Consider the following 24,236-nt stretch of genomic DNA (forward strand, 5'->3'; position numbering starts at 1 on the left):
CAAATGAGGGAAATGGGGAAGTAAAGTAGGAAGGGGGGGAAGGGGAGGGGAGAGAGGTGAAAACGTAAATAAGCCAAGCAAAGTGAGGAAAGTGAGGAAGCTAGCAGGCTATTAAGCGGGTAAATAGGCACGGGACGCATATGGATGGATTGAGCGCGGATTTAACTTGACTTTACTTGACTTGATGATGGATGGATGGATGAATGAAGCGGGCGAGAGAGCGGGCTAGCGACTGAATGAATGAATGGAGTTTTTTTTTTTTTTTTTTTTTTTTTTTTTTTTTTTTCTTTTCCCAAGGACGAGAGAGGGTGTGTGTGTGTGTGTGTGTGTGGGAAGTCATGGATTGGTGAAGAGGAGATGAGGGGAGGTTGGAAGGGGAGAGGGTTACAAGCAGCCAGCCAGCCAGACCCGCGCATGAGGAGGGAGGAGGAAGGCGGAGGAGAGAAGCTCGGGGCGGATCTATAGTCTGCAAAGGATCTCGGTGTTGGTTGGTTGATGGAGGGAGGGAGGGGTTTGATGGCTGGGTTTGATGGCTCGGTTTATGGATGGCCGTTGGAGTGAATGAAAGGGGAAGGGAGGGGAGGAGTGGTTTTAGTGTTGTCGAGGTTGGGAGGATGAGATTAGTGAGTGAGTGAGTGATTCGAGAAGCTGAGAGATGGTAGGCAGGTATCCTGACTTGTGGCGAGATAAAATGAGTGAGTGGTGGCTTTTTATATGTTGTTGTGGTTTAAAGGTAGCGATGGATGGTGAGGTGGGAGAAATGAACGGGATTGGATTTTTTTTTATAACGAATGGATGAATGGAGAGCTTGGTCTTTTGCTGTATGTACCTACTCGTGCGGCCAGCATATCTGTCCCCATGCGTTGATCATTTTGAACCGGGGAAAGAGGCTGTAACGCTCTGTATGGTTGGCTACGCGTATCTTGAGAAAATCCGACTCTATATTTGGGACGATTTTCGACGTGGGGACAGATATCCTGGCCGCAGGAGTAAGGACGTGTGTTGTCTGGATAAGGCTTGACTTCGATTTATTCGCCAGGCCATGGTCGAGGGGGGCTGCCAAGCATCTAATCGTCGGCTCGCTTAAGTAGGCCGGCCTCCTTACAGCCTTTCAGCTCGAAGTCGGAGGTCTTTCTCCGGGCGGCTTAATGCTTGTTTACATGAGAGTTCTCGAGCTGGAGCCGGAGCGGCCGGGCGTGCAACTCTTTCAGCTATTTTATACTCGAGTACCCAACCAGCCAGCCAATCCTTCAGCACTTTCGGCATTTTCTATGGTGGCCTGTAGATACTCTAGGTCTGGTTAATCTATCGTGGCTTCGACAACTTTAGTCACTTCATGTGTAGCGATACAGACTAGCGCAACTGCATTTAGCTAAGCTAAGCTCCCTTCTTCCCGAACAACACTTTCCCGAGCCCTCATCTTTCTATGGAGGGTCGCAGGCACCTTTTAGTCAGTAGATGACCTTATAACCCCTCGCAAGCTACTCGGTACTGTTGTGGCTCCGTTCAGCATCTACACGTGACTTGGGTTCTCGGCTAAAAAGTCAGACCCTGTTTACCTCCCTCAATCCCAGCTCTGGGTCTAGACCTACTCACCACAATCTCCAACCCCACGACCAAGCAGCGACTCCAGATTTACAGCTGCAGGCCATTCCTTCTATCCTAATGTGCTCTGCGACTCGCTTTATGATCTGCTCGAGGTACTATTCGTGAAATTTAAATGGACCGCGATCTATCATATTCTCTTCACGCCATCCCGCTCCCCCCACAGCAAGTCGCTCCTTCTTAACAATGATTCGACGAGACCTTCAATACCGTCGTCTTATTATGCTTGCTTGGCCCAGAAATGAGTACTAAAGGGCCCTCATTCTTCTTCGTTTCACTTATATTTTACAAAATCCCATTTGCCCCCACGCTCGTCTAAATGACCACTGACAGCTCGGACAGAACTCGCGTTTCTCTTCACGGCATTCAACTCGCTGACTGAACCCATTTCGTCAGGTTTCATCTGTATCATGGCATGGGGGTTTTCGTATTCTCAGTTACCACTCCCTACGGAGCCATCTCCTCTTCGATCCTGTGTGATCTGTCAAGTTTGGGCTCGGGCTTGTCCTCTTGTTGCATCGGCCGTGTGCTACCGCACTCTCCATTTTCCATGCAGTTGAAGCTGGATTCGATGGGCAGCATACGATCAGTGGACGCCATTTAGTCCATTCTAAGATCTTACGGATCCCTCACCCTGGTCTCACAGGATGGTGAGACACCAGTTGTCCTGAAATTACCAGGCGCCGTTGGCTTACGTTCCTACTGATAATATTCTATAAGAATCAGCAGGTGCCGCTGATCTCAGTCTCGAGCTACATCGTCATCCAACCCATCTTGACAGTGGTATCCCCCCCCACCACCCCCTCTCACGACGAGCACTCGAGGTACCTGGACGGACTGACGTGTCCGTGTTGGTGTCTCCGCGATGGCCCGGGATTCGGGACAGTCATGTCACTTTCACTGCATCCCGCCTTTTGGTCGAATATAAAGTTGTAACCGTTTATGCTTTCGGCAAGACTCCGCCTTCGTCAAACCTTGGTATTCAACGATGGAGAAGTTTGCTATGCCGACTCGTTTTGCCTCCGCAGTAAGCATGAGATCAACACCGAATGTCACTGGCGAGGCACCGCAAGGGAGAATGACTTTATCCCAATATTAATTTATTTAGGATATACTGATGTGTTTTCTAGATCAAAAATGCCACCCAAACTTTTCTCTAGTCTTCCATAACACCCCAAGCCCTAGAAGCGCCATCGAACACAAATCCCCAGGCTCCTTCTATCGTATCACCTATCGCAATCTCCTCGGTCTCGTGCCGGACTGGTGCTCGCCTCTCCATAAGCCATCGAAAAGATGCCTGAGAAACGCCGCACTTCCAACTTATACCGTCCAGCGGACCAGTAGGCTTATCAACGTCAGTATTTTCTCATGTATCACCTGGTGTCACTGGAAGGGTTTTGCTCACAGCTTAGCAAGGTGATCCGCAAATTGGGCAAGCCTTGCCAGGGATGACCCAAGATTCTTGACCGTTGCCAGCACAAGTTCCGCATCGAACTCCAGTCATCTGTTCATTCGTCAACTACTTTCGTTTTCTCGCGCCAGGGAAGTAGAACTTCTTACCGGAACGACCTTCACTTCAGGGTTCAGAGTGGGCAAGGTGGTGTTCTGGCAGACCATCACCTTCGGGCTAGCACTGCCTTGAACGGCACAGTTGGTTGAGTTGCAGACCATGTTGGCGGTTGACCTGGGAAGATATTTGATGAAGATCCGAAAGGAGGATGAATTGAGTTTGTTTATTTTGCTTTTTTTGAGGAGAGCGGTATTGGACAGAGAGAACTGGAGTGACTGAGTGGAAAGGTATGTTCTTCCAAGTCAGCGGTTGGGAATGGCGGCTTATATGCTTTTTTCCCCCCTTCGCGAATCCTATCTTGAGATAAGTTCGACTTATCACAGTCCTGCAGGAAACCCAAGATCTTTCCGACTACCGCGCGGGAGCTACGGTAAAAGAGATTGCTCAGCTGATTCACGGAAGTATGCGTATGGTATCAATTTACGACTTGAACACAACTTTCTGAATCTACCGTCTGCAGGCGGGCGACCGTTGATGGAAGCTTTCGTGTAATACTCGACCCTGAGTAGAAGCGGCTCCACTGCGACGGATGCTCTGTGTTGCGAAAGAACGATGGACACCCAGGTAAAAGTCACAAGGTGACGGCCATGGACCTGCTAGCCGAAATGCAAGCTAGTAAACATCCGTCTGGATAGGTACGAAACCGATGCAAACAACCGAGTGCTAACCAGCACAGGTCATATTTGGAAACTTTGGCCCTTATGCCTAGGGATTATGTCTAGAATTCAACTCTAAAGCAGCGCGGTGGTCTGATATGTCACAAAAGTTGCGGCACCATGAACCAACGTCCGGGCGTATAGCGTTGGCCATTCTGCACCCGTTGCTCGGGGCTCTGCGCATACTGGCCATGGGCCTTGTGTAATATGTGGCCCGTGAGGTCTGGGATCCGAACTCAGCATATTCGGGGTCCAGCGAGCTCGAGAGGATCAATACCGGTACGTGGTGTGGTAAGTGAAGTCGTAGCGGGTCATGATCCACTTTCTCAAGCTTATCAATCAGATCAATCAAGTCATGCCAGGAGAGATCAGACAACAATATTGATACCTGTACCTTCTAACAAACATGAAAGGGGGATTACCACACGGAGCTCCGAATTGAATTTTTGGTACAACGCACCTCTATCTGGGTATTGAAACTCTCCCAAGAAGCTGGATTTGCTTTTGGAGAGGGTGGTCTTACGTATTTACCGGTCAATCGGCTGTTGGATCTGCACCTTTCCAGGGACCAGGAACTGGCCTTCGTACGCTCTGATACGGGCTGTATACCGGTACCTCCTCAGCGCTCCTCCTACCAGTGCTACCTCGACCGCCAATCTCGAGTATGGTTGATCAATCTGCGCAGGTAGGCTGGCTGGCTGTCTTTTCCGTTCCGCTCAGGTTCCAATCCGATCAATTTGCAAACACAATTGCTCACCCCACGTCGATGCTGCTTGGAGTGGGGATCGGTTCGGATCTGATAGATGGTCAGAGTTTGACTTTAGCCAGGGTCCTTCGCTTTGGACGGTGAAGAGCGGCTCGCTTTCGTGCCCGCGTCTCGGAGAAATACATGGTCGTCTCTCATACGGTCCGCAACGAGCAATGCATCGTCTCCGAGATTTCGAGATGATTCGCGATATGCAGCCATGGTGATATGCAGCGAATACATACCTCACCTCTCTCTACAGTATGTGTACTACCCATCATGTTCGGAGGCGCCTTTCGGAAGCAGCTCCGGCATCGGATGCCTTTCAATACAGGACTGTAGGTATGTAGTATGTGCTGCATCCTGCAATGCATGGCCGATTTCGAGATCTCCAATCAGATGGCTCCCCTTCTTTGTTTTGGGTGGTACTCAGCAGCGCCGGCCCTTGCCGACCCTTGTCTCGTTGCGATGCATCACCTCCGGTCTTGACCACCTGTCAAGCAAGCGGAATTCCCCAAGACCATTCAATCTCTGCTTATGTTTGTATCTGCTGGATGTGCGATTGCTTTTGGGACATGAGCGAAGGCCATACCCCCCATTTTGGCGTACTTTCATACCGGGCGAGGGGCTGCAGTGCAGTGCAGGAGCTGTCTCCGCGCTGCAGGTCATCATATATCTCGCTCCAGGTCGAACCGAGATCCAGGAACGGCAGCACCGCCCCCATCTGCATCGCGCCAGAGATATTTTCAAGGTGTAGAAGCTGAGACGGACACTCAGCTCGGTCGATCACGGCAGCAGCCGGTATTTCTTTTCGTATGGTGTTGGAACCCGTCGTATCTCTGTTTACCGCGCTGGCCCCTCGCGAGATCAACAACAAGGTTGTTGGTCGCCCAGAGCACGTACGCATTGTGCCCGAGCCGTGCCGTCGACCCATCTACGGCGTCAGGGGGCTTGGGATAACATTTGTCCCGCCGCAGGATGCAGGCTTCCTCCGGACGGGACCTTGCAAGGGCTTCGAGAAGGCCAAAGACACCCTTTTGGCGGGATGTTTGTCTTTCTCTCCTCCCGGCTCCTCCCGGCCGATCTCCCCGGCCCGTCACCCGCCTCGGAAACGGGTGAGTGATCTGTATTCATCCATCGCGCGAGGGCATTCCATGGTTGCCATCTGCATGTCGCGTAGTACCAGAGGTGGTTCTCTTCGGTTCGCAGCCAGCTAACCGCCGCTCTATCGTCGCCGCGCTTGCCAATTCACGCAGAAGCAAAACACCAATATCTTGCTGCCGGCAAGCTCGTGAATGTTTGCGCCGGATGTGTTTCCTCCCGCCCCGGCCGTCCCCGACTCCGAAATGCGATTCGGCATCTCGCGCTGATAAGAGAATCCCTAGTAAGCCACTGGGAATCTTTCCCGGTGTATATGGCCCGGCATATCATTTCTGCCAAACCACGCTGCTGGGAACCACCGGCCAACCCCTGCTGCTGTGTCTTCGAGATCTTGTGTGCTACAGTCGCGGCAGAAAGAGCCTTCCTCGCCAGCACGGGCATGCGCTCCCCTCCTTGTTCGAGGGATGCGTTTCCGAAAATTGGTTTCTTTTGTGACGGTCGTCCTGGATCCACTGGGGGTTTTTTTCCCCCCCTTCTTTGTCACGTCGTATCACGCCATGGCCAAACGAAGCCAAGTAAAGTGACTTTACGATCGCTAAGCGAAGTGTAAACACTTGGGTTACACCAGCGGCAGCCCTTCCATTCAGAACCGTCCGATGCCCTGCTGCTTGCGCCCAGGTTCCACCATCATATCTCAACACGACCAGATCGTAGTGCTACACCGGCAATCTCCCTGACGGGATCTCGTCTTCGGAACACTCGCCCTGATCTGCCGGAGGGCCGCTAGTGGCCACCACAAAGCGGCACGCTGCGTTCCCAACACCCCCCTTATTTCGTTCAACGGAAACGGCCGCCACTAGGATTCGAGTCCAGTCTGTCGGGTCGTCGATCAAGCTGAGGTGGAATACGCTCCTGGAGATGGTAGCGGTTCCGGGGACCAGGTTGGCATACATGACGGGGGGGGGGGGGGGGGGGGGGGGGGTGTGGGTAGAGTCGACGGTTATCCCGTGCGCTCTCTAGCGTGAGGGGACTTCTTGCATTTTGTTGAGACATCGATGGGATTCCGGGCTTTCACTTTCGTTCGCCTGTGTTTACCTGTTTTGTTCTGTTCTGTTCTGTTCTGTTCTCACAACTGACAGGAAATCTGTTTGAGAGAGGAGGCATATCTCAAGTGAGAAACTGCTGCCAGGCGACTCGAAGATGCTGCTCACGGACATCGCAGATGTCAAATCAGGTTCATTCCTACCCGGGATCGCGGACGCATTGCTGCAGTCCTGCTGCTGTTGTTGTTGGTCTCGGTGTATGAGCGTTTATTGCGTGAGGGAGCTTTCCTATCGGGAGCGCAGTCTCATGTGGTGTCCGTGTGCTGCATTCACTGCTGGGGGCCAGTCAGTCAGTCAGTAGCATCTGATCGCTCTGGTGACCTTCCTTCCTCTCCTCGTCCGGCCCTCGCCATCACATCCTACGTATGTCTCCGTCGTGGTCCTGCCCGGCGCTCCGGGGAACGTGAATGAATCCCTGACGGGAGAAACCCACCCGCTCCTCTCCCCACGGCATGTCATACGTCTCCCTCCTGTGCCGGTTGAGTCCTGCCGTGCAGCGAGGGTGGTTGGATGAGCCACGGACGAACCTGCAACCCGGAATCGACGTCCTGGCTCGGTTCGCACCAGATATGGCTCCGTTGGGGGTCTGCCTGCTGTGTGGTCTGTGACCGTCTATGTTTACGTCTCACTCACTCACTCACTCGCGCCCTCGCGCAGCACAGCAGAGCAGAGCAGAGCTCAATGGCTGGCTGGGTCTCAGACCTACGCACGGCATCACCTCTTTCTTTTTCCTCCTTTCCAAGTAAGTAAGTATCTTCCCTTCCTTTTCCTTCCCTTCCCTTCCCTTCCCTTCCCTTCCCTCCCGCCCTCCTCCCGGAACATGTATTTCGCTCCCGTCTCCTGTCTGTCTGTCTACCGTATTCTCGGACCCTCTTTTCCCGAACCCAATCGAGGCCGCTACAGTAGCCCTCCCCCCCCCTCTCTCTCCTCTTCTTGTTCTCCTTCTTCAGATCTGCATGCGAAAGAAACCTGGACGAGAAGACATAAATACTACCGGTATGTACGTGCTGTATACAAGTAAATGTCACGGGACACGGTATGGCGTATTCTTTCCTTCTTGCTTCTTCAAAATTTCCCTTTTTTTCTTCTTTTTTTTTTCCTTTTTTTTTCCTTTTTTTTTTTCCTTCACTACTGCCCTGCTCTGCTCTGCTCTGCTCTGCTCTGCTCTGCTCTGCTCTGCTCTGCCTCTCGGGTGACCATGACACTCCTCCACCGATGAGCGCCACAACTCAAACCGCGAGGTCTGGGTCTTTTTCTTCTTCTTTTTCTTCTTCTTCTTCTTCTTCTTCTTCTTCTTCTTCTTCTTCTTCTTCTTCTTCTTCTTCTTCTTCTTCTTCTTCTTCGTCGTCGTCGGCTCGTTCGTCTCTTGGGCTTTGCGTTACCGTTGGGGTATTAATCACTCCTCTTTAACCCCCCCCCCCTTTCCCTCCCCCGATGCATACAGTAGTAGTAGAAGTAGTAGTAGTAGTAGTAGTACACGTCGAAAGTATAATCTTGCCAGGCATCTTATCTATCTTATCTTATCTTACCAGGTCTTGAACCGATTAATCTACGTAGTATTTAGTATAACGTACCGGTAGTACTACGTATAAGTATAAGGATTCATTTCATCTCATTCATTCAGCCTCGAAGAGAACCTTTGAGCCCGTGTCTGTCTTGTCTCGCCTGTGCACTCACTAACGGGGGGGGGGGGGGGGGGGGGGGGGGGGGGGGGGGGGGGGGCAAAGGGGGCAAAGGGGGCAGGCAGGGGGGGGGGGGGGTGTTAGATGGTACGTAGGTACGTACAGTACGGTACCTATACGAAAAAGGTCGATGAGAGAGGTGGGGGTGGAGGGGGGAGGTTTATTGATTCCAAAGGAGTACCGGTACGTAGAAAGTGGAATTGGCGAGGACGTGGTTTTCTTCTTTCTTCTTGTTTTGTTCTTGTTCTTCTTCTTCTTCCTTTCCTTTTTCTTCTTCTTCTTCTTCTTCTTTTCTTCCTTTTTCTTCTCCTCTTTTCCCTTCTACTTCTAAACTCTGTTCTGCTCTTCTATTCTTCTTTCCTTTTTCTCTTCCGCTTAGGTATCATCATCATCATCATCAACAAAAGAGAAGCGAGCGAGTGAGTGAGTAAGTAATAACGACAACCAGGAGCGAAATATATATATATATATATATATATATTATTTTTTTATTTTTATTTTTTGGGGGGGGGGGGGGGGGGGGGGGGGGGGGGGGGGGGGGGTCAGAAACGCTATCTATGTATCTATGTACACCACACCCACACCCACACACACACACACTATTACATACATACCTATCATACGTAAAAAAAAAAACCCCCCCAAAGCAACCTTCTCATCCCATCCCATCCCCATAACCTACCGTACACGTGCATACCCACCCCTCTTAACCTTTTTTCCTTTTTTCCTTTTTCCTTCTTTCTTCTTTCTTCTTTCTTCTTAATCGTAATCGTAATCGTAATTGTAATCAGATCCTATGTGTGTGTATTGTGTATGCTTGCTGAGGAAGGGCTGGGATACCGGTACCGGTATACCCACATGTACAGATATCACATGCTATTGCGGTGATGTGATGTGATAGAATCAAAGAAAAAATGAGATGTCCTTTACTTTGAATTTGAATTTTTTTTTTTACTTTGGATATGTATGTACCTAGGTACCTACCTCATCTCATATTGAGAGCCCTTTTTTCCATTGCATTGACTTCCCGCGATCCGATCCGAGGCATGCATGCATGCATCGCAGCCTAATAACCTCCTCGAGATCCCATCAGAAGAAAGGAATAGAAAAAATAAAAAAAATAAAAATGAATTATGCGCGAAACTAATGCGAATAGGCGCCCGGGGTATCGATCAATCGCGTCTCCATTTCCAGTTCCATTGCCATCTCAACATCCTTTTCCATTTCCGTCTCCATTTTCGTATCATTCATTCCTCGTAACATTCATTCATTCCTCATAACATTTCCGTAACTGCATCATGCGTCGCCACACTGTCGCCACTCAAGAGTCACCCATCCGCAAGGCCTCGCCTCGATCAAGGTCTAACTAAACTCCACCCTTTTCTCGCTTTCCTTCTTCCAATTTCGTCTCTAGCGAAGCTTCCACCTTCGTCTCCGTCTCGGTAGCAGCCGGAGGGGGTTCGACCACTGGCTTGGATTCCGACTTTGCTTCTTCTTCCACCTTGGCCGCGGCCGGTGAGGCCTCCCGTATGGGCTCTACTGGCCCCGCGCCAGATACTAAATTCTTCGTCTTGTCGCCCTCTGATACAGCCTCCGGAATGGCATCTACCCTGTCTGTGGCTTCTGGCGCTGCTTTCGCAGCTGTTGCAGGCTTGGCATCAAAAATTGTTGAGGCTGTTGCATCCACATTTGGTTCAGGCTTTACTTCCGTTTTCGCTTGGACCTCTGGCTCGACCTCTGCTCTCCCCACGACCCCCGGCACGACATTGAGGTCCTGCTTCCCTTCCAGCCGCTCCAAATTCGCCTCTAGCTTGGCCTCGAGCCTCTCGACCGCCTTCATGTTCCCTTTCTCCACCACTTCCCCCTTGCCCATCTCACAAGGCACAACCCTCTTCTCGATCTTCAGCAATAGCAGCCCCGGCGTCGCCTGCCCCTTGGCATCAAGTAGGTACACGAAGCGGTACCCCTGCTGCAGCCGATCGAGGCGGATGCAGGCCCAAGCCGCTAGGTCATCGCGCCCATAGCGGGCGTCCTCGATTTTGAACCTGTGGTGGAAGATGTTAGCTCACTCGATCATCTGTGACGCTTTGAAGTTCGTTCGTAGGTCAAGCCATGTCTGGGCACGATCCGTGATGTTGCACCACCTGGTGAGAACCTTTTCTCGCGCTGGCCGGATGCAAGGAGCGAAGTAGGGGCGCCGCTTCAAAGCCCTAGGATCCGGGTGTAAGATGATCGCAAGCCGGAGAAAAGTGCGAGCCTCCGTTTTTGATGCCACGGCCCGTTGCGCAGCGGTAGGACTAGGGGAAAGGAAAAAGCAAAGGACCGTGAAATGTCGTCCACCCGAGAGGCTACCAAGTTCCCGGAACGTTCTGGCGGTGTGGAAAAGGCTTTTGACTTTATCTTTGCAGCAGGAATAACAACAACACGACGACATCAATTACGGAAGTCGGGCCGATGATCGAGATCGCAGGAGTAGGATTGGAGAGAATGCGGTGTAACGCGACTTACCTGACGAAGCTCAGCTCCTCCACTACCTTCCGGATAGTGGGGAACTGCAGCACACACCCTCCCTCTCCGAAATCCGGATGGTCACCCTTCTGGTACCCCGTCTTGCGCTTCCTGTCTTCGGAGGGCAGAGGCTCAGAGCCCCCCTGATCCTTCTCGACGTGCAGCTCGCACTTCACATACGGGTGGAAGTTCTTTTCACTCTGGTCTTCTGGGATGGGGATGTGCTGGCCAGCCAGCACGGTGATTGTCAAATCCAAAGATTTATATTCGATGGGTTCGGTGGCATCGTTGCGATAGCCAGGCGGTTTCAACACCCAGCCGTGCTCACCAGCGAACATGCCTTCGTTGAGCATCATGCCCTCATCGAGGTTTTGCCAGTTCAGGGCGACCATTTGCACGCCCTTGCGCCATAACTCCGAGGGGTCGACATTGGAGGAGTCGATGCGGAAACCGCCTGGGTAGGCACGCATAAAGAAGTTGCGGTTGTGCGTGAACATCTCTTGTTGTCTTGTTTCGTGCAGATCTTGGATCTGACTTTCTCCGATGGAGTAGATGTGCGACGGCCGCGTTGCGGACTTCGTTTCGAAACCGACGAAGTGCTCACTGTGAGTGTAGATTCCCAGATTGCTGAGATTTTCACAGATCTTGACCTTCTTCTTCGCGTTGGCTCGCTCGTCCTCAGAGCCCGATATCGAGTCGGAATCGGTTTTCGATGGCACTGGGGCGAGTGTGCCGGCTGGAAACGGCTCCTGCTTATCTGCCACTGCTTTCTTGACCTTAACCAGGATCTTCCCCATCAATTCCTCGAGTCTGGGCAGCCGTTCCTCGGGATCGCACCCTTCGTGTGGTACATCGACCAGCAACCCATTCCATTCCTCCTTCATGATATCCACCATAATCTCCTGCTGATCAAGATCTGCGTGCACCTCCAAGCTCACAATCAAAGGAAGCTTGCTCGTCACAAAAGCTGCTTCCCGGATCGACTTACAGACTGCCCTGAATCCGATAGGGGCTGTGAGTGTCCACCCGTGGAGGACTAGCGGTTCACCATCTTTCGTAGATCGCACCGAGCTCGCCCTCGAAAGCGCGTCCCCAACCTCTAGGGAGCTCGACGTGATCTTGCGCCCTCGCTCATCCTGTGTAGCATGGTCCCGTCCGATACCAGTTTTTTCTGCCAATTTCTTCTTTGCAGCCTCGTACTTCTCGTCAGCCTTCAAAAGCGCAGCAGCGGCTCGACTTGACAGGGTACTGCCGGAAGCGTGTCTCTGGTGTTTTTGCTCGGCGCTGTTGGGAGGAGATTGGAGGGAGTTCGAGGATGTTAGCGACAGGTTCTCGCTGGATTTACTGTCGGGGGCTTCTCCATTATGGACATCTATTTCTATGCAACGGCATCCACGAATGAGCACCTGTCTTATTAGCTAGTGTCCAGACTTGGTCAAAGTATCAGTAACACACATTCTTGTAGGCATCAGTGGTACTCTTCGACATAAGCTGGTTCCCCGACAGATATGTGTTGTGACTGCTACTTATGAAGTAATTACTGAGGGGCTTCGTCAAGTCCTTCTCGGCGCCATTGACTTCCTTGATCGCTTCGAACCCGCGATGGTAGTATACGGTTTCCAGGAACTGCTCGAACTTGTAATTCTCCGCATCCAGCGCGATTGTCGTCTCCCCCTGTACCGCCGCCAGCCATGCCTCAAACTTGGCTCTCGCGAGCGTAGGCTCTGTGCCGCGCAGAGAATCGTATTCCCGACCCAGATGTGCCTGTATGCCGTGAGATAGGTATAGCTGATGTGCCGGGACTTCGGACCTCGACTCGCCCCCTCCAGCTTGGACCAGAGAGCGGAAGTGGCTTCGGTGGGTGGGCGACATGATGGTGGACATGGCGACGAGTTTGTGCAGGGAGAACTGGTTGCCGGAGGGAGAGAGGAGGGGCATCGTGGCATCGGACTGACTCTAAATGCCACAGCGTCGGTCCACATTTGAAAGTTTGTCCTCGGCCAGCGACCCAACCGGACTCATGATGAGTTGGTTTGGGTTGAGTTGGCAGAGCGGAGGGAGTGGGGGAGTGGATGGGTGATGTGTTGATCCTGGTTTCTGGTGTTGTTGCTTAGTGGGCGTTGAGAGGAGGGAGGATAGCGCGTCGGGGGCTGGAATGGTGGGATGAGATGAGATGGAACGCAAAATGGAATGAATGTTTCTTCAACACTGCGTGAAATCCCATTTCGATTATGGATCCAAGGATAAGATGGAAATATGACAGAGACAGCACAATACGCAAGTGTAATACGGAATTAGAAGATCAAGACGGCCTTGCATGATATAATATTTTTTACGTTTGTTTACACTGGCAATCTCTAAGCATACTGTACTACCCCATGAGCTAGCTAGCTACTTACTTACATGTAAGCGACTGATATCAGACATCTTCCCTCCACCATCATCATCATCATCATCATCATCATCATCTAGACAACGACACTCCAGCTATCCAGAACACCACGATGCCAGCCAGATCTCAAGATGACTCGGAACAAGAAGTGCGATCGTGGGGCTTCCCTCACGTCTTCACCTGGACCGATGGCCCGTACGTATTGCACAGCCTACCTAGCTTCTCTCCATACAAGCAAGACATATATATATTTATATATAATACATACATATACACACACGGCTGACGAGAGTCGCCATAGGAACTCCCACTACAGCCCTCACTCTCACCGCGGGCTGACCACGCATCTGATTCTCAAGGGCGAGCTTACCATCACGTACCCGAAAGATAGTGAGCCTGAGAGGAAGACGTTTGGGGTGGGCGAGAGGATTGATGTCGAGGCGGGTAGGGTGCACGAGGTGTGGATTGGGAAGGAAGGGTGTACGTATGTTATTGGGGAATGAAAACAACAATGGAAGCGAAAAGTCAACACGCTCGAAGCGAAAGTCAACTACTGCCAGTGCGAACCTCGTGCGGGCATAGGGGTTCGTCCCGTGTGGCGATCTGGATGGAAGTACCGGAACAGCTTCAAAACTACGAAGCAAAGAGGACTATCAAGCTTTCACTTACCCGGGAGATATCTTTTCCTCCACTGCACTATCTCTGCACTATCTATTGTCGCATACCATCCACAAACTCAGTAAACACTCGCCTTGCAATTTCTACTCCCTAACCTCCCCCTAACAGCCTTCGGCAGTAATCTCGCCTCAAATTCATCTTCCCCGGCACCTTCTCGACAATATGCTCTCGAATATGGATCTCCCTCTGCATCTTCTGTCTCCCCAGCTTCGCCTCAATCCTCGGCCTTACCCACCTAGCGCCGTTGCCATCAAAAGCATCAACAAACATTCATTTCGGCGTGTTATCTCCTTCGGTCCCCCCCTTCGCATCCAACGTCTTCGGATCATATCCTCGTTTCCCCATCTCAATCCTGAGCTGAATGCTTGTGTGCATTCTCTCCCTCGTCGAGAACTCCTCTTCCGGGTCCACCTTCCGGTCTGAAGCACCTTGTGGCAACTCCCCGGCCTTCTCAGAATCGAGCTGCCTGCGATCTCCAGGTTATATATATACAGCGCGTTAAACGGACCACGCGTGATGCTTGCCGACCAGACGGCGTCGGGGTTGACGGGCGGCAGCATGAGGTCGGCAGCTTCAGGGGAGAAGGAGACGAGGCCGTCGATTTGATCGCACATCCACGCCAGAGAACCGGTGTCTATGCGGCGCTGGGACTCTTGCGTGTCGGTTTTGGCACCGCCGCCAACGTCGCAGTGGTAGCCTGGGGACTAACACTGTCGCATATTGCACATGTCTTTGGCGGCATCTTCGAGGTACCAAAGCGTAGGCGTGAACACACCACGATGTCCGTCCAGTACGAGAGCTTGGAATGCGTTTTTGACATCTAGGGTACCATCCAGCCAGCCATTTCTCTCGCTTCAGGAATGCAAAGATTTGGTCGCTCCGATACAACGGAGTTGGAGGGACGAGAGAGAGAGAGATACTTACTCCAGTTGAGAGCAGTATTGTAGAACGTCTTCCTCTCGTTAGCCCCCGTCACTTTCTTCAGCATACTATCTGGCAACCCCACCCACTGCCCAAGAGCCACCGTCGTCCGAGTAGTACGTACACCAGGGCTTGCAAAGCGATTTCCCAGCCCTGGAGGCTCGAGACACAAAAGGCAGGAAGGCAAGACAAGAGCGCGGGCTATGCACACACGACATTCAACCGTATCCCCCACCCCAATGCATTTGACCTCAACCTTAACCAGCGCCATCTTTCTTCGTTGGCTTTCTCCCTCTTGTACTGTCTCCACTGCCCCCCAGGGCCTGCGCAGTGTGCCGTGTACGCCCCGCGCTAGACTCCAAAGAGCAAGATCTCATCGCTGGAGGCGTAATTGGTCGCGATGAAGTAAGTGGTAGGCTTGGTTGACGTGCTCCTCGAGACCCTCGCCGAAAGCACCTGCAGCGTCACATCGATACCCATACTAATGTATACACCACACCAATCTCATCATCATCACACATCTCAAATTCTCAAATAGCGAGAGGGGGGGAGGGGGAGGTAAAAGGAGCAGCACAGAGTCGGAGGACTGCCATGTCCCGGAGCAGCAGACAACGACGCGTTTCGGCACATTTCACTTATATATATATATATATTTATATACATAAGAAGAAATGACAACCAAATTTGCTCAAAAGGACCAATTGGATTGTGTTGTGCAAAAGCAGATCTGCAATGCACATTGCAGTTTCTAGTATTATAACCCTATACCGCACGACAGATTGCAAAGAGTATTCTCACGATGGAGTCAGCGAGGATATGATATATAATCCACAGTGAGCACGGAAAAACATGGTATCGCTCATATCATATTCTCTTTTCGATATCCTGCCAATATAGCCTCCATCCCAACTCCGCCGTCGTCTTTCCCCCCCCCCCCGCTTTTTTTTAAGCTCGCTTGCGGCTCACCAGGTAGGCAACTACCCTCCTCGCTTATTCATTCGTGTCATTCCCCCCTCACTTTTTGTAAAGATCTCAGCCATCACATCACCCAGAGCAGAGAGATCTTCACCAGAAATGGTTTTTCGATGAAAAACAAAAAAAAAAGGGGGCGAGAAAGAGGAGAGAGGGGATAGAGTAGAACACCAATCCAAGAATCAAGAATCAGCAATAAACATCTAGTTCCAAATAAAGAGGTCAAGACAGACAGACACCTACCTACCTACCTACCAACGATTTATGAAAATCGCACAAGCACTTCTCGCCTGCTCGCTTACCCGCTCACTCGCCAATGATAAACCATATATAACAACAATAACAACAATAACAACGACAACAACAACCCAATTTTTCCATTTCCGTTTCTACTTTTACTTTTACTTGTACTTCTACATGTAATCTTAAAGAAGCAGCCAGCCAGCCGTGACGTCTCGTCTCGTTTCGTTTCCATTCATATCCCGTAATTTCATCGCTCGTAAAACACACACACACACACACAACATAACACGACTCATCTGTACACAAAGACAGATAGGTATGAAAGATAGGATAACCCCTTGAGAGAAGAGAAAAAGAAAAAGAAGAAGAAGAAAAAAAGGAAAAAAAAAGGAAAAAGAAAACTCGTGTCGTGAATTCGTTCGTTCGTTCGTTCGTAGAATTGGACTTCCTCTCTCTCCGCCCATCCCCCCCCTTCCCCCAGTTTTTTAATCTCTCCACGTTCCGCATCCTGAAAGTCACTTGTCATCTCCCCCCTCTCCCCTCCCCACCTCCCGCCCCAATTCCTTCTCCTCCTCACCACCCAAAAGTAGTCAAATTCACCATCCCCATTCCAACTCCATCGCACCAGTTCCACTTCCACTCAAGACGAGAACCGATTCGTAAAGACCTTCTTCCCCTTCCGGACGCGGAACCCCTCTTTCGGCGGGCTCCACATATCCCGCACCGCCACCTCCCCCCCCAGCTCGTCGTTCTCGTCGCCGCTCGTCATCATCTGCTTCAGCGGGCTCTCCCGCCCGTTAGTCTCCGGCCGCGCCTCCCGGCCTTTATTCACCGCCGCCATGGCCATGGCCGGCGGCGACGGGGACTTGCGCTGCGCCGCTACGCGGTCCGCCGTGTTGGTGTTATTGTGCGTTGAGGATCGCTTCTCCCGCTCCTTGTCTCGATCGATGGGTGCCAGTGCCGGTGCGTGATTTCCTGGCTTCCGGTGCCGCTCCCCGTTCCGCTCCTCTGGGCGGTGTTCGTTGTTGGTGGAAGTCTTGTCGTGGGTAAGCGTCGGCGCCAGCGCCCGCGGTGGGGACCTCCCATTCCGCTCCTCGTGCCGGTGATGGTGCTGTGTTGCCGTCCCGTTCACAGGCGCAGGAATGCGCGCCGGTGGGGAGAGCAGCGCCACGCTGTTGTCCATCGTCACCGCATCGTCGATGGAACTCGCCCTCGAGCTTACAGGCGCAGGCGATCTCACGTCTTCACGTCCCGCTCCGTTGGATGCCGCATGGTACAGGAAGTTGCGAGCGATGTGCTTCTCCGCGGCCATCAGCTTTGACGTGGCACTGTCTCTGGCCGGCTGGCTCTCTTCCCGCGGCGATGGCGGGAGCGGGATGCTGTTCGCTCTTCTCGGTCTTTGGTATGCCGAAGCTGTTGGGTTGTTGTTGTAAAGGTTGTTCTGGCTCAGCGGAGGGACCTGCGTCGACTTCGGGATTGGGGGTTTTTCGTTGGTGTTGTGTCGAAGCAATGCCTGCGGTTTTCTCTGTGCGTATGCTTCCTGTTCTTTGTATGATGGGAAGTAAGACGTGGGAGACCCGTTCTTGCTGCTTTGACTCTCTGTAGGCGTCGTTTGGCCATTCGGGCTTGTGTGTGGGCTCTGGTGAGGTGGGGGAACGGGTGCTGGCTTCGGGAATGCAGCCCCTTGGATGCTGTTTCGAGGCGATGATTTGAGCCGCAAGTCAGTGCCATTCGTAGATGGTGCAGGTGGAGAGTGATGAATCTGTTCGTTCAATACGGTAGTTGGGGGCGTCGTCGAGCCGTTCAAGCGATAGTCTTGCTGAAAATTGGTCGTTGGCACCGCTTTTCTAGTCGGCACATCGTGTATGTTGTTCCTCGGTGATAGATCCCGGGGTCGCGCTTCCTGATACAAGAAGCCATTCGATAGCTGTGACTTGGGTATAATTGCTACCTCGTGGCCTGGTGTATCATCGAAGTCGTTTTTGGGCCAGGAGAAAAGTGAAGGGGAGGAATGTGCTTCCTTCATCTCGGGCTGGGCCTTCTCCTCCCGCACATTGGCTCTTGGTGGGCTTCGACCTCTGGTCCGCGGCGCTTGGGGAGGCTGCGGTCTTGGAGGAGAGTCGAACCTTAGTGCCAATTCAGGAGGAGGTGATGGAGCTGGCTCTTGTATGTTGATGGTCTCTATGATATGCATAGGCGGAGCTGGATCATCATCGAGTTCTCTCTGGTCCGCGAGCACTGTATGGTCGATTGAAGGGACATGTTTGGATGGATCGTCGTAGTATTCCTCATACTCGGATGGTTCCACATCGACACCTTCATCTGTGTGACAGCTTATTTGGGAATCTGGTGCAAAGCTGCCCGTCATTTGCGGTTCTGGAACACTATCCGAATGTTCATGAGCCGCTGTACTCGCGGGAGCATCGACAACCGGAGCTGGCACATCTGGCACATGTGGCACTTCAGCCTCTGGCACCAACACAGGAATACAATCCTCACTGGGAAGAGTCAGCATATCTGCACTCCCAAAGAACCTCTCGTCCAAAACCCACCTTTTCCCCGCAAAGTCCTTGAGGTTCAGTCCTTCCAGCCCCTTCTCCACATCCTTCAGAACCCCCTCAATCTCATCCTCGATACCGTGCGCGTTGCCCGAGGGTCCATGGGAGTTCCATCTCCTCGAGCTCGTTTTGTTACAGACATCCAAGACCTTGATCCCCCGAAGCTTCTTCGCAAGGTCTCTCCACCTCCGTCCTAGAAAAGGCGCTTCGGGTTTGGGCCAGATGCCAATCTTGCGAGAGCTTTTGAGCAGCGAACCCAGGACCATTGCATCGCAAGCATACCGGAGATCGTCGTCTATCGCTGCGTCGCAGTGATCAGTGCCATCCATGAATTTGATGATGAGCGCGTGAACTGTGTCGATGGCGGTTGAGATGGCAGATACGCGGGCATGCTTGATGGCGTCTACAATCGCACTGGGAATCATCAACCCCTTGACATCCTCCTCGATCTTCTCGTCCGCCTCCCTCTGCACCAATCTCGTCATGTCGCCAAACTCCTTCTCTCGGTCGAAGACCCAGAACACGTACAACATCTTCAGGATGTCCTTGTTGTAGCCTTTCGGCAACCCTTCCCGCTGCAAGTTGTCAATCCAGGTGTCCGAGAAGAAGTCCACGGTCTCGAGCATCCCGAACTTGCTCACCAGCACGGCAAGTTTGGTCAGGTTATCAGTGCCTAAAGTTCTGGGAACCTTCCGACTCGCCCCGTGGATGATGTTGAGCAGGATGACCATGCTATCCAGATCATCCTCCCAGAACTCGATTACCACTTGTCCCGTCGTGCGGAGCGTCTTCGCTTCCTTGAACTCACCGCTGAGGATCGTCTCGAAATAGCGGGAGGATAGCATCAAGTGGCGTGAAGAACAGATACACCACGCCTCATGACTCTCCACGACGGCCATCTCCACCTCGCCCTGTGCGTCTTGCACAACCTCTGAGACGGCAGCATCATCCTCGACAGCAACGGGATCTCCAATGACCTGCGCGGCCTGTCTCTTCAACGCGGCCCAGAAAGACGCTGGTGGACTCGCGGACCGATCCCTGCGACTCGCATCCGACCCCCTCGCTCTCGGCGTCGGCGGATAGAAAGGCCCATCCTCAGCGCCTGGCGCGTCCGGAGCGTAAAATACAATACCGTCGTCCTCGTCGTCGTTCAGAGTCTCCGGCTCGATTCCCAGCGCCGCCTCAATCTCGGCGTCTTCGTCCAGCACGGGCTCTTCAGCCTTCGAAGGTTTATCAGTTATTGATCTGGGTGCATTCGGATTCGCACCCGAGACGACGTGTCGGATGAGCTTCAGTGTGACATCGCCGTTCGGCATGAAAGTCAGGATTTCGGGCGCCATCGCCATCCTCGATCTCGCTCAACCGATCGTGTCCGGTCGCACAGAGAGTAAAATTCGCAATCTGCAGCTGCTATCAGCACTCATCCCTGCCCTGCCCTGCCCTGCCTTGCCCTGCCCTCCACAACACCAGCTGTCGGAGAAAATTCCACACGTACCGATGATATTTCGGAGACACATTTGTAAATTCGCCAACAAGCGAAAGAGAGAGAGAAAGAATAGAGAGTCAGAGCACGGAGAGAAGATACATAATGTTCAAACGACCCGATTTTTGATTTTTTTTTTAGAATACTCCGCGCCGCCTTGGGCAGGCGGCAGGCGTCGGTGAGTTGTCCTACCCTACCCAAGACCAAGGCCAATCCAATGGGGGGCCGGTCAGACATGCAGGATTTGCAGGAGACTTGACTGGGTCGGGTCGGAAGGAAGGGGAGGAAGGGAAGGTTGGGTCAGGTAGTTGGGTAGCCTTGCATACACCAGCCACGGAAAAAAAAGTCAAGGAAGCAAAGGCCCGCCGTATAAATGGACGGGGGAGATACGAATTTGCGGTGAAGGCGACGGTGTGGTTTGGTTACCAGGTGAAGAGGTTGGCGAACGGGCACAGAGACTGGGCTTGTACTTACTGTACCGAGGACAAGGGGACTTGAAGTAACCACCTGTACTCCGTAGACAATGAAGCTGGGAGAATGACAATAGAGGAGGTGGGAGACGAGATGTCTGAGATTCTAATGCCGAAGTGGCTGTGGGAACGTGACCTGCGCGTGAATTATGTATATACCGGTACGTGGATCTAAATTTTCATGCCATGTTTCTCGTCTAATCCAACGCAGCCGGATCGCCGAAAGGAGCGAAGCGAGAAGATTAAAGCGGAATCAACGTGACAAGTCGTCCTAGGACGACGCGTGATTTGGAGATGGACTTAATTTAATTATTACAAAGGAGAACAACTTTCTCGGTCTGTGACTAGGGAGGGCCATTCCAACGATCTTCTCACCGTTGCACCGTCTACGCACCATAAGCGGGCGAGCTCATAATCCGCTCACCATCCTCAGCCGCGGCGATGGACTTGCTGAAGGACCATTGTCTCACCAAGTGGCCCTTGAAAATAACGAAAAGCATGACAATATTAACGAAAACGACGAAGAAAGATCCCATGCCCCACATCCAGCCAACACCGACGGCCTCGTCCCAGCGGGTGGAAACGAAGACGGACATGATGCCGAAGGAGATGCGGTACCCGTTCAACGCCACAGCGGCTTCCACGGGGTTGTCGGTGAAGCACTCGACAATGTAGTTGTAGCAGACGGGCAAGATCAGCAGAGCGGAGAACCAGATAAGGAAGCCTGCGAATGCGAGCAGCACGATATCCAAGTGGTGCTCGATACCGGCACCCCAGATTCCCAGGCCGATAGGCAGAATGATACCAGGCAGGATGACGTTGGAGAGACGGTATTCCGGGTGCCAGGCTCCTCCCTTGCGCTTAGCGACGTAGAGGGGGATCTTGTCGTTGAAGAGGTATCCGTAGAGCTGCGCGGCAAACATACCCAGCCAGGCGGTCATGGTGAAGAAGGCAAGGCGCAGGGAGCTGAGGCCATAGCCACCAGCCACCTCGGGTGGCATCATGTAGACTGCCATGGTGGAGGCTTGCATGATAGGGAGGCCGAGAGCGACGAAGACGTACATGCCGACCATGATTGTCACTGGCGTGAACACGATCTTGATGGGGCTGATGGCACGGAATTTCTGAAGAGGTCAGTCGGAGACTCGTGGCACGGAGAAGGTTGGGCACTTACAACTGTAGCGAGCCTCTGGCCAGATGGCTGAGTTCTGGTGCCGATAAAGAAGGTAGCCATACGGTTTGCAAAGTATCCAGTTGGAAGCTGGCGCTGAATGGCACCAGGCGTACGATCGAAGGTAGTGTCCTCAACGAAGAGGAATACCGAAATGATGGCTCCGCCGATGGGTCCAAGAGTCCACCAGAAAACGTAAGTCCACGGGTTGGTCTCTGCGATAAAGCCTCCGAGGGTTCCACCACCAACGACCGCGAAGATGATGAGTACTTCGAAGAGAGCGAAAGCCTTACCACGCTGGTGGAGGAAGAACATGTCCATTATGAATCCAACCCCCATGATAGCGGGGATAACACCGAACATGCCACAGACGAGACGAGAAAACAGAAAGGGCATGAAGTCGTCCGGTCCGTCCATGTTGGCGGCCCAGATCTGGCAAGCGAAAGTTCCAATCAACGAGTAGAGAACGACAGCGGGTCGTCCGATTGCGCCGGCGAGGGGGGTGATGATGCTGGGACGAAGTGTCAGTCTTTATCACATAGGAGTATCATGTGAGAGGCTTCCGCACTCTCAGAACTACCGAGGGCGCTCAGAAGATGGGAACAGCGGGTGACTTACAATGGGCCAGCCATCCATCCTGCCAGACCAGCGGCGACGGAGTTAAGAAGGTCGTCCGAGGTTCTTCCAACATAGTTCGGGACTTGGAGCATGAACGTCAACTGGTTGGAGTTCGGCGACATCTGGCCGGCAAAGCCAGAGAGACAGATGCAAGCGAAGATGATGATCTTCTTGCGGAGCGGCCAGTTCTAAACTGCGGTCAGCTTGTGTCCCAGGACGTGACGGAAGGGTTCCTCCTACAAGGGGATCCGCAGGGTCATCACTGGGTTGTGGAATCAAGATGATGCCATTGGCATCCGTCTTCTGTTCATAGCTGGTGCGAACATCGTTGATTGATTCTTTCTTGGTCGACGAGCCTTGAGATAAGGTCGTGGCAAGCTGAGATTCTGAGAGACTCTCTTTCACAAACCCATCCTGATGTGGAGTGCGAGACATGGCGCCGCAAGAGTGAAGCGTAGATTCCAACAGGTAAGTGTACTATAGAACGATCGGCGGAGGAAGGAATGTATCAGGCTACTTGCAGGTGGAGGCTAAGAAAGAAGAAATATATAACAAAGGGAACAAGTCATGCGGATGTATTGGAGAATGTCGTTGATGACAATCCTTCAGAGATATGGATGTTTATTAATGGCGCCCGCTTCCAAAATAGCCAATGATCAGGACTTTTTAGAGTTGAGAACCGTGCTATCAGGGTTCAGGGAGATAGATAGGCATCGTTACAACTGTGTTATTAGTTAAACTCGTACCATTACAGTATCTGGCTCCGCTTCCTATCAGTAGGATTTAGATTATTGCCTGCATATTCGACGTCAAAGTGGGAAGTATCTTGAAGTATGATCGCCATTGGAGGGGGCAGTCGCTGGTGTCGCTGGTAGGAGGGCACCGAGCACCAAGCCCGTTCGCCAGTTAATCCGGCCGGCAAGGTTCGCCGACACGCAATTTATCCTACTATACAATGACTTGTCAAGGGTTACCCGGACTTGTGCGGCGTTGGCAATATTCCGGTCACTTCTCCGTCCTCTTTTCCTACTAGTACATTCATGGTGGAAGTCTTTTTTTTTTTCATTTGGATATATGATATTGCTACGGTGTAAGCGGCTGGAGTCGAGAACAGCATTGACGATAAAGCTTTGACGAACTCTTCAACGGATCTGAAGTCTCTTCTTTCTGGTGGGATTTCTCTTACTTGATAAGTGACAAGTTGTGATTTTATGCGAACGTTGCAAGTGAAATGGCAAGCCAAGAGGGATAGAGTTTTTTTTAAGCTCTGGGCAGAATGGTTCTTTACTTATCACTTGCACTTTGACTGGCTTGGCTGATCGAAGAGAAGTGGAGGGGTTACCCACCACACTTCTATAATACTACTATCTTCTCTTCGATACAGAATCTGTACTACAACTACCTATCACACGAGCCGATGCACACTCTACATACTACAGTACAACTGTACTACTAGTTGAGACCTATCCGCGCTACCCTTGGATATTGCCTTGTACTCCGTACATAGAGTATTTGTGCCACGAGATTATGTAGTGCTCTTCAAAGAATACGAGACTGAAAAGAGATTGGAATGGTACCTTGTGCTACCAACAACACCTATCATCACTTCTATATCTCTCTGCAGCAATCGAGCAAAGTCGTAGTAGCAGTCCAAGCAGAAATTGACTCCTTGTACTCCTTACTGACTGTCCGGAGTGAGAAGTTCGCCCGCGTGTTGAGCACGATACAGCCGGGTGTGATGATGACACCATGCCCGGGCA

At 52.1% G+C, this 24,236-nt stretch overlaps 6 protein-coding genes across 6 annotated transcripts; 1 reads left to right on the top strand and 5 right to left on the bottom strand.

Annotated features, from left to right (window-relative positions):
- Positions 1 to 2,831: 2,831 nt before the first annotated feature.
- L3040_008364 (uncharacterized protein) lies at positions 2,832 to 3,276 on the bottom strand (the record flags this gene model as incomplete). The annotated part of the gene is made up of 4 exons (XM_066154007.1): positions 2,832 to 2,950; positions 3,011 to 3,109; positions 3,166 to 3,174; positions 3,240 to 3,276. The coding sequence occupies 4 exons, from the start codon at positions 3,274 to 3,276 to the stop codon at positions 2,832 to 2,834; spliced, it is 264 nt and encodes an 87-aa protein (XP_066010550.1).
- Positions 3,277 to 9,828: 6,552 nt separating this feature from the next.
- On the bottom strand, positions 9,829 to 12,908 carry L3040_008365 (uncharacterized protein; the record flags this gene model as incomplete). The annotated part of the gene is made up of 3 exons (XM_007295342.1): positions 9,829 to 10,507; positions 10,971 to 12,376; positions 12,426 to 12,908. 3 exons carry the CDS (start codon positions 12,906 to 12,908, stop codon positions 9,829 to 9,831), a joined length of 2,568 nt encoding a protein of 855 aa, XP_007295404.1.
- A 566-nt stretch (positions 12,909 to 13,474) lies between these two features.
- On the top strand, positions 13,475 to 14,279 carry L3040_008366 (uncharacterized protein; the record flags this gene model as incomplete). The annotated part of the gene is made up of 3 exons (XM_066154008.1): positions 13,475 to 13,557; positions 13,664 to 13,842; positions 14,149 to 14,279. The coding sequence occupies 3 exons, from the start codon at positions 13,475 to 13,477 to the stop codon at positions 14,277 to 14,279; spliced, it is 393 nt and encodes a 130-aa protein (XP_066010551.1).
- A 31-nt stretch (positions 14,280 to 14,310) lies between these two features.
- L3040_008367 (uncharacterized protein) lies at positions 14,311 to 15,028 on the bottom strand (the record flags this gene model as incomplete). Its single annotated transcript, XM_066154009.1, has 3 exons — positions 14,311 to 14,506; positions 14,569 to 14,737; positions 14,965 to 15,028. The coding sequence occupies 3 exons, from the start codon at positions 15,026 to 15,028 to the stop codon at positions 14,311 to 14,313; spliced, it is 429 nt and encodes a 142-aa protein (XP_066010552.1).
- A 1,788-nt stretch (positions 15,029 to 16,816) lies between these two features.
- L3040_008368 (uncharacterized protein) lies at positions 16,817 to 20,080 on the bottom strand (the record flags this gene model as incomplete). Its single annotated transcript, XM_066154010.1, has 2 exons — positions 16,817 to 18,674; positions 18,729 to 20,080. The coding sequence occupies 2 exons, from the start codon at positions 20,078 to 20,080 to the stop codon at positions 16,817 to 16,819; spliced, it is 3,210 nt and encodes a 1,069-aa protein (XP_066010553.1).
- A 993-nt stretch (positions 20,081 to 21,073) lies between these two features.
- L3040_008369 (uncharacterized protein) lies at positions 21,074 to 22,911 on the bottom strand (the record flags this gene model as incomplete). Its single annotated transcript, XM_007295339.2, has 4 exons — positions 21,074 to 21,811; positions 21,862 to 22,369; positions 22,477 to 22,664; positions 22,717 to 22,911. 4 exons carry the CDS (start codon positions 22,909 to 22,911, stop codon positions 21,074 to 21,076), a joined length of 1,629 nt encoding a protein of 542 aa, XP_007295401.2.
- Positions 22,912 to 24,236: the final 1,325 nt, after the last annotated feature.

The sequence above is a fragment of the Drepanopeziza brunnea genome (genome assembly GCF_022702325.1).
Source record: "Drepanopeziza brunnea f. sp. 'multigermtubi' strain 214-2 chromosome Unknown ctg15, whole genome shotgun sequence".
Classification (NCBI taxonomy): domain Eukaryota; kingdom Fungi; phylum Ascomycota; class Leotiomycetes; order Helotiales; family Drepanopezizaceae; genus Drepanopeziza; species Drepanopeziza brunnea.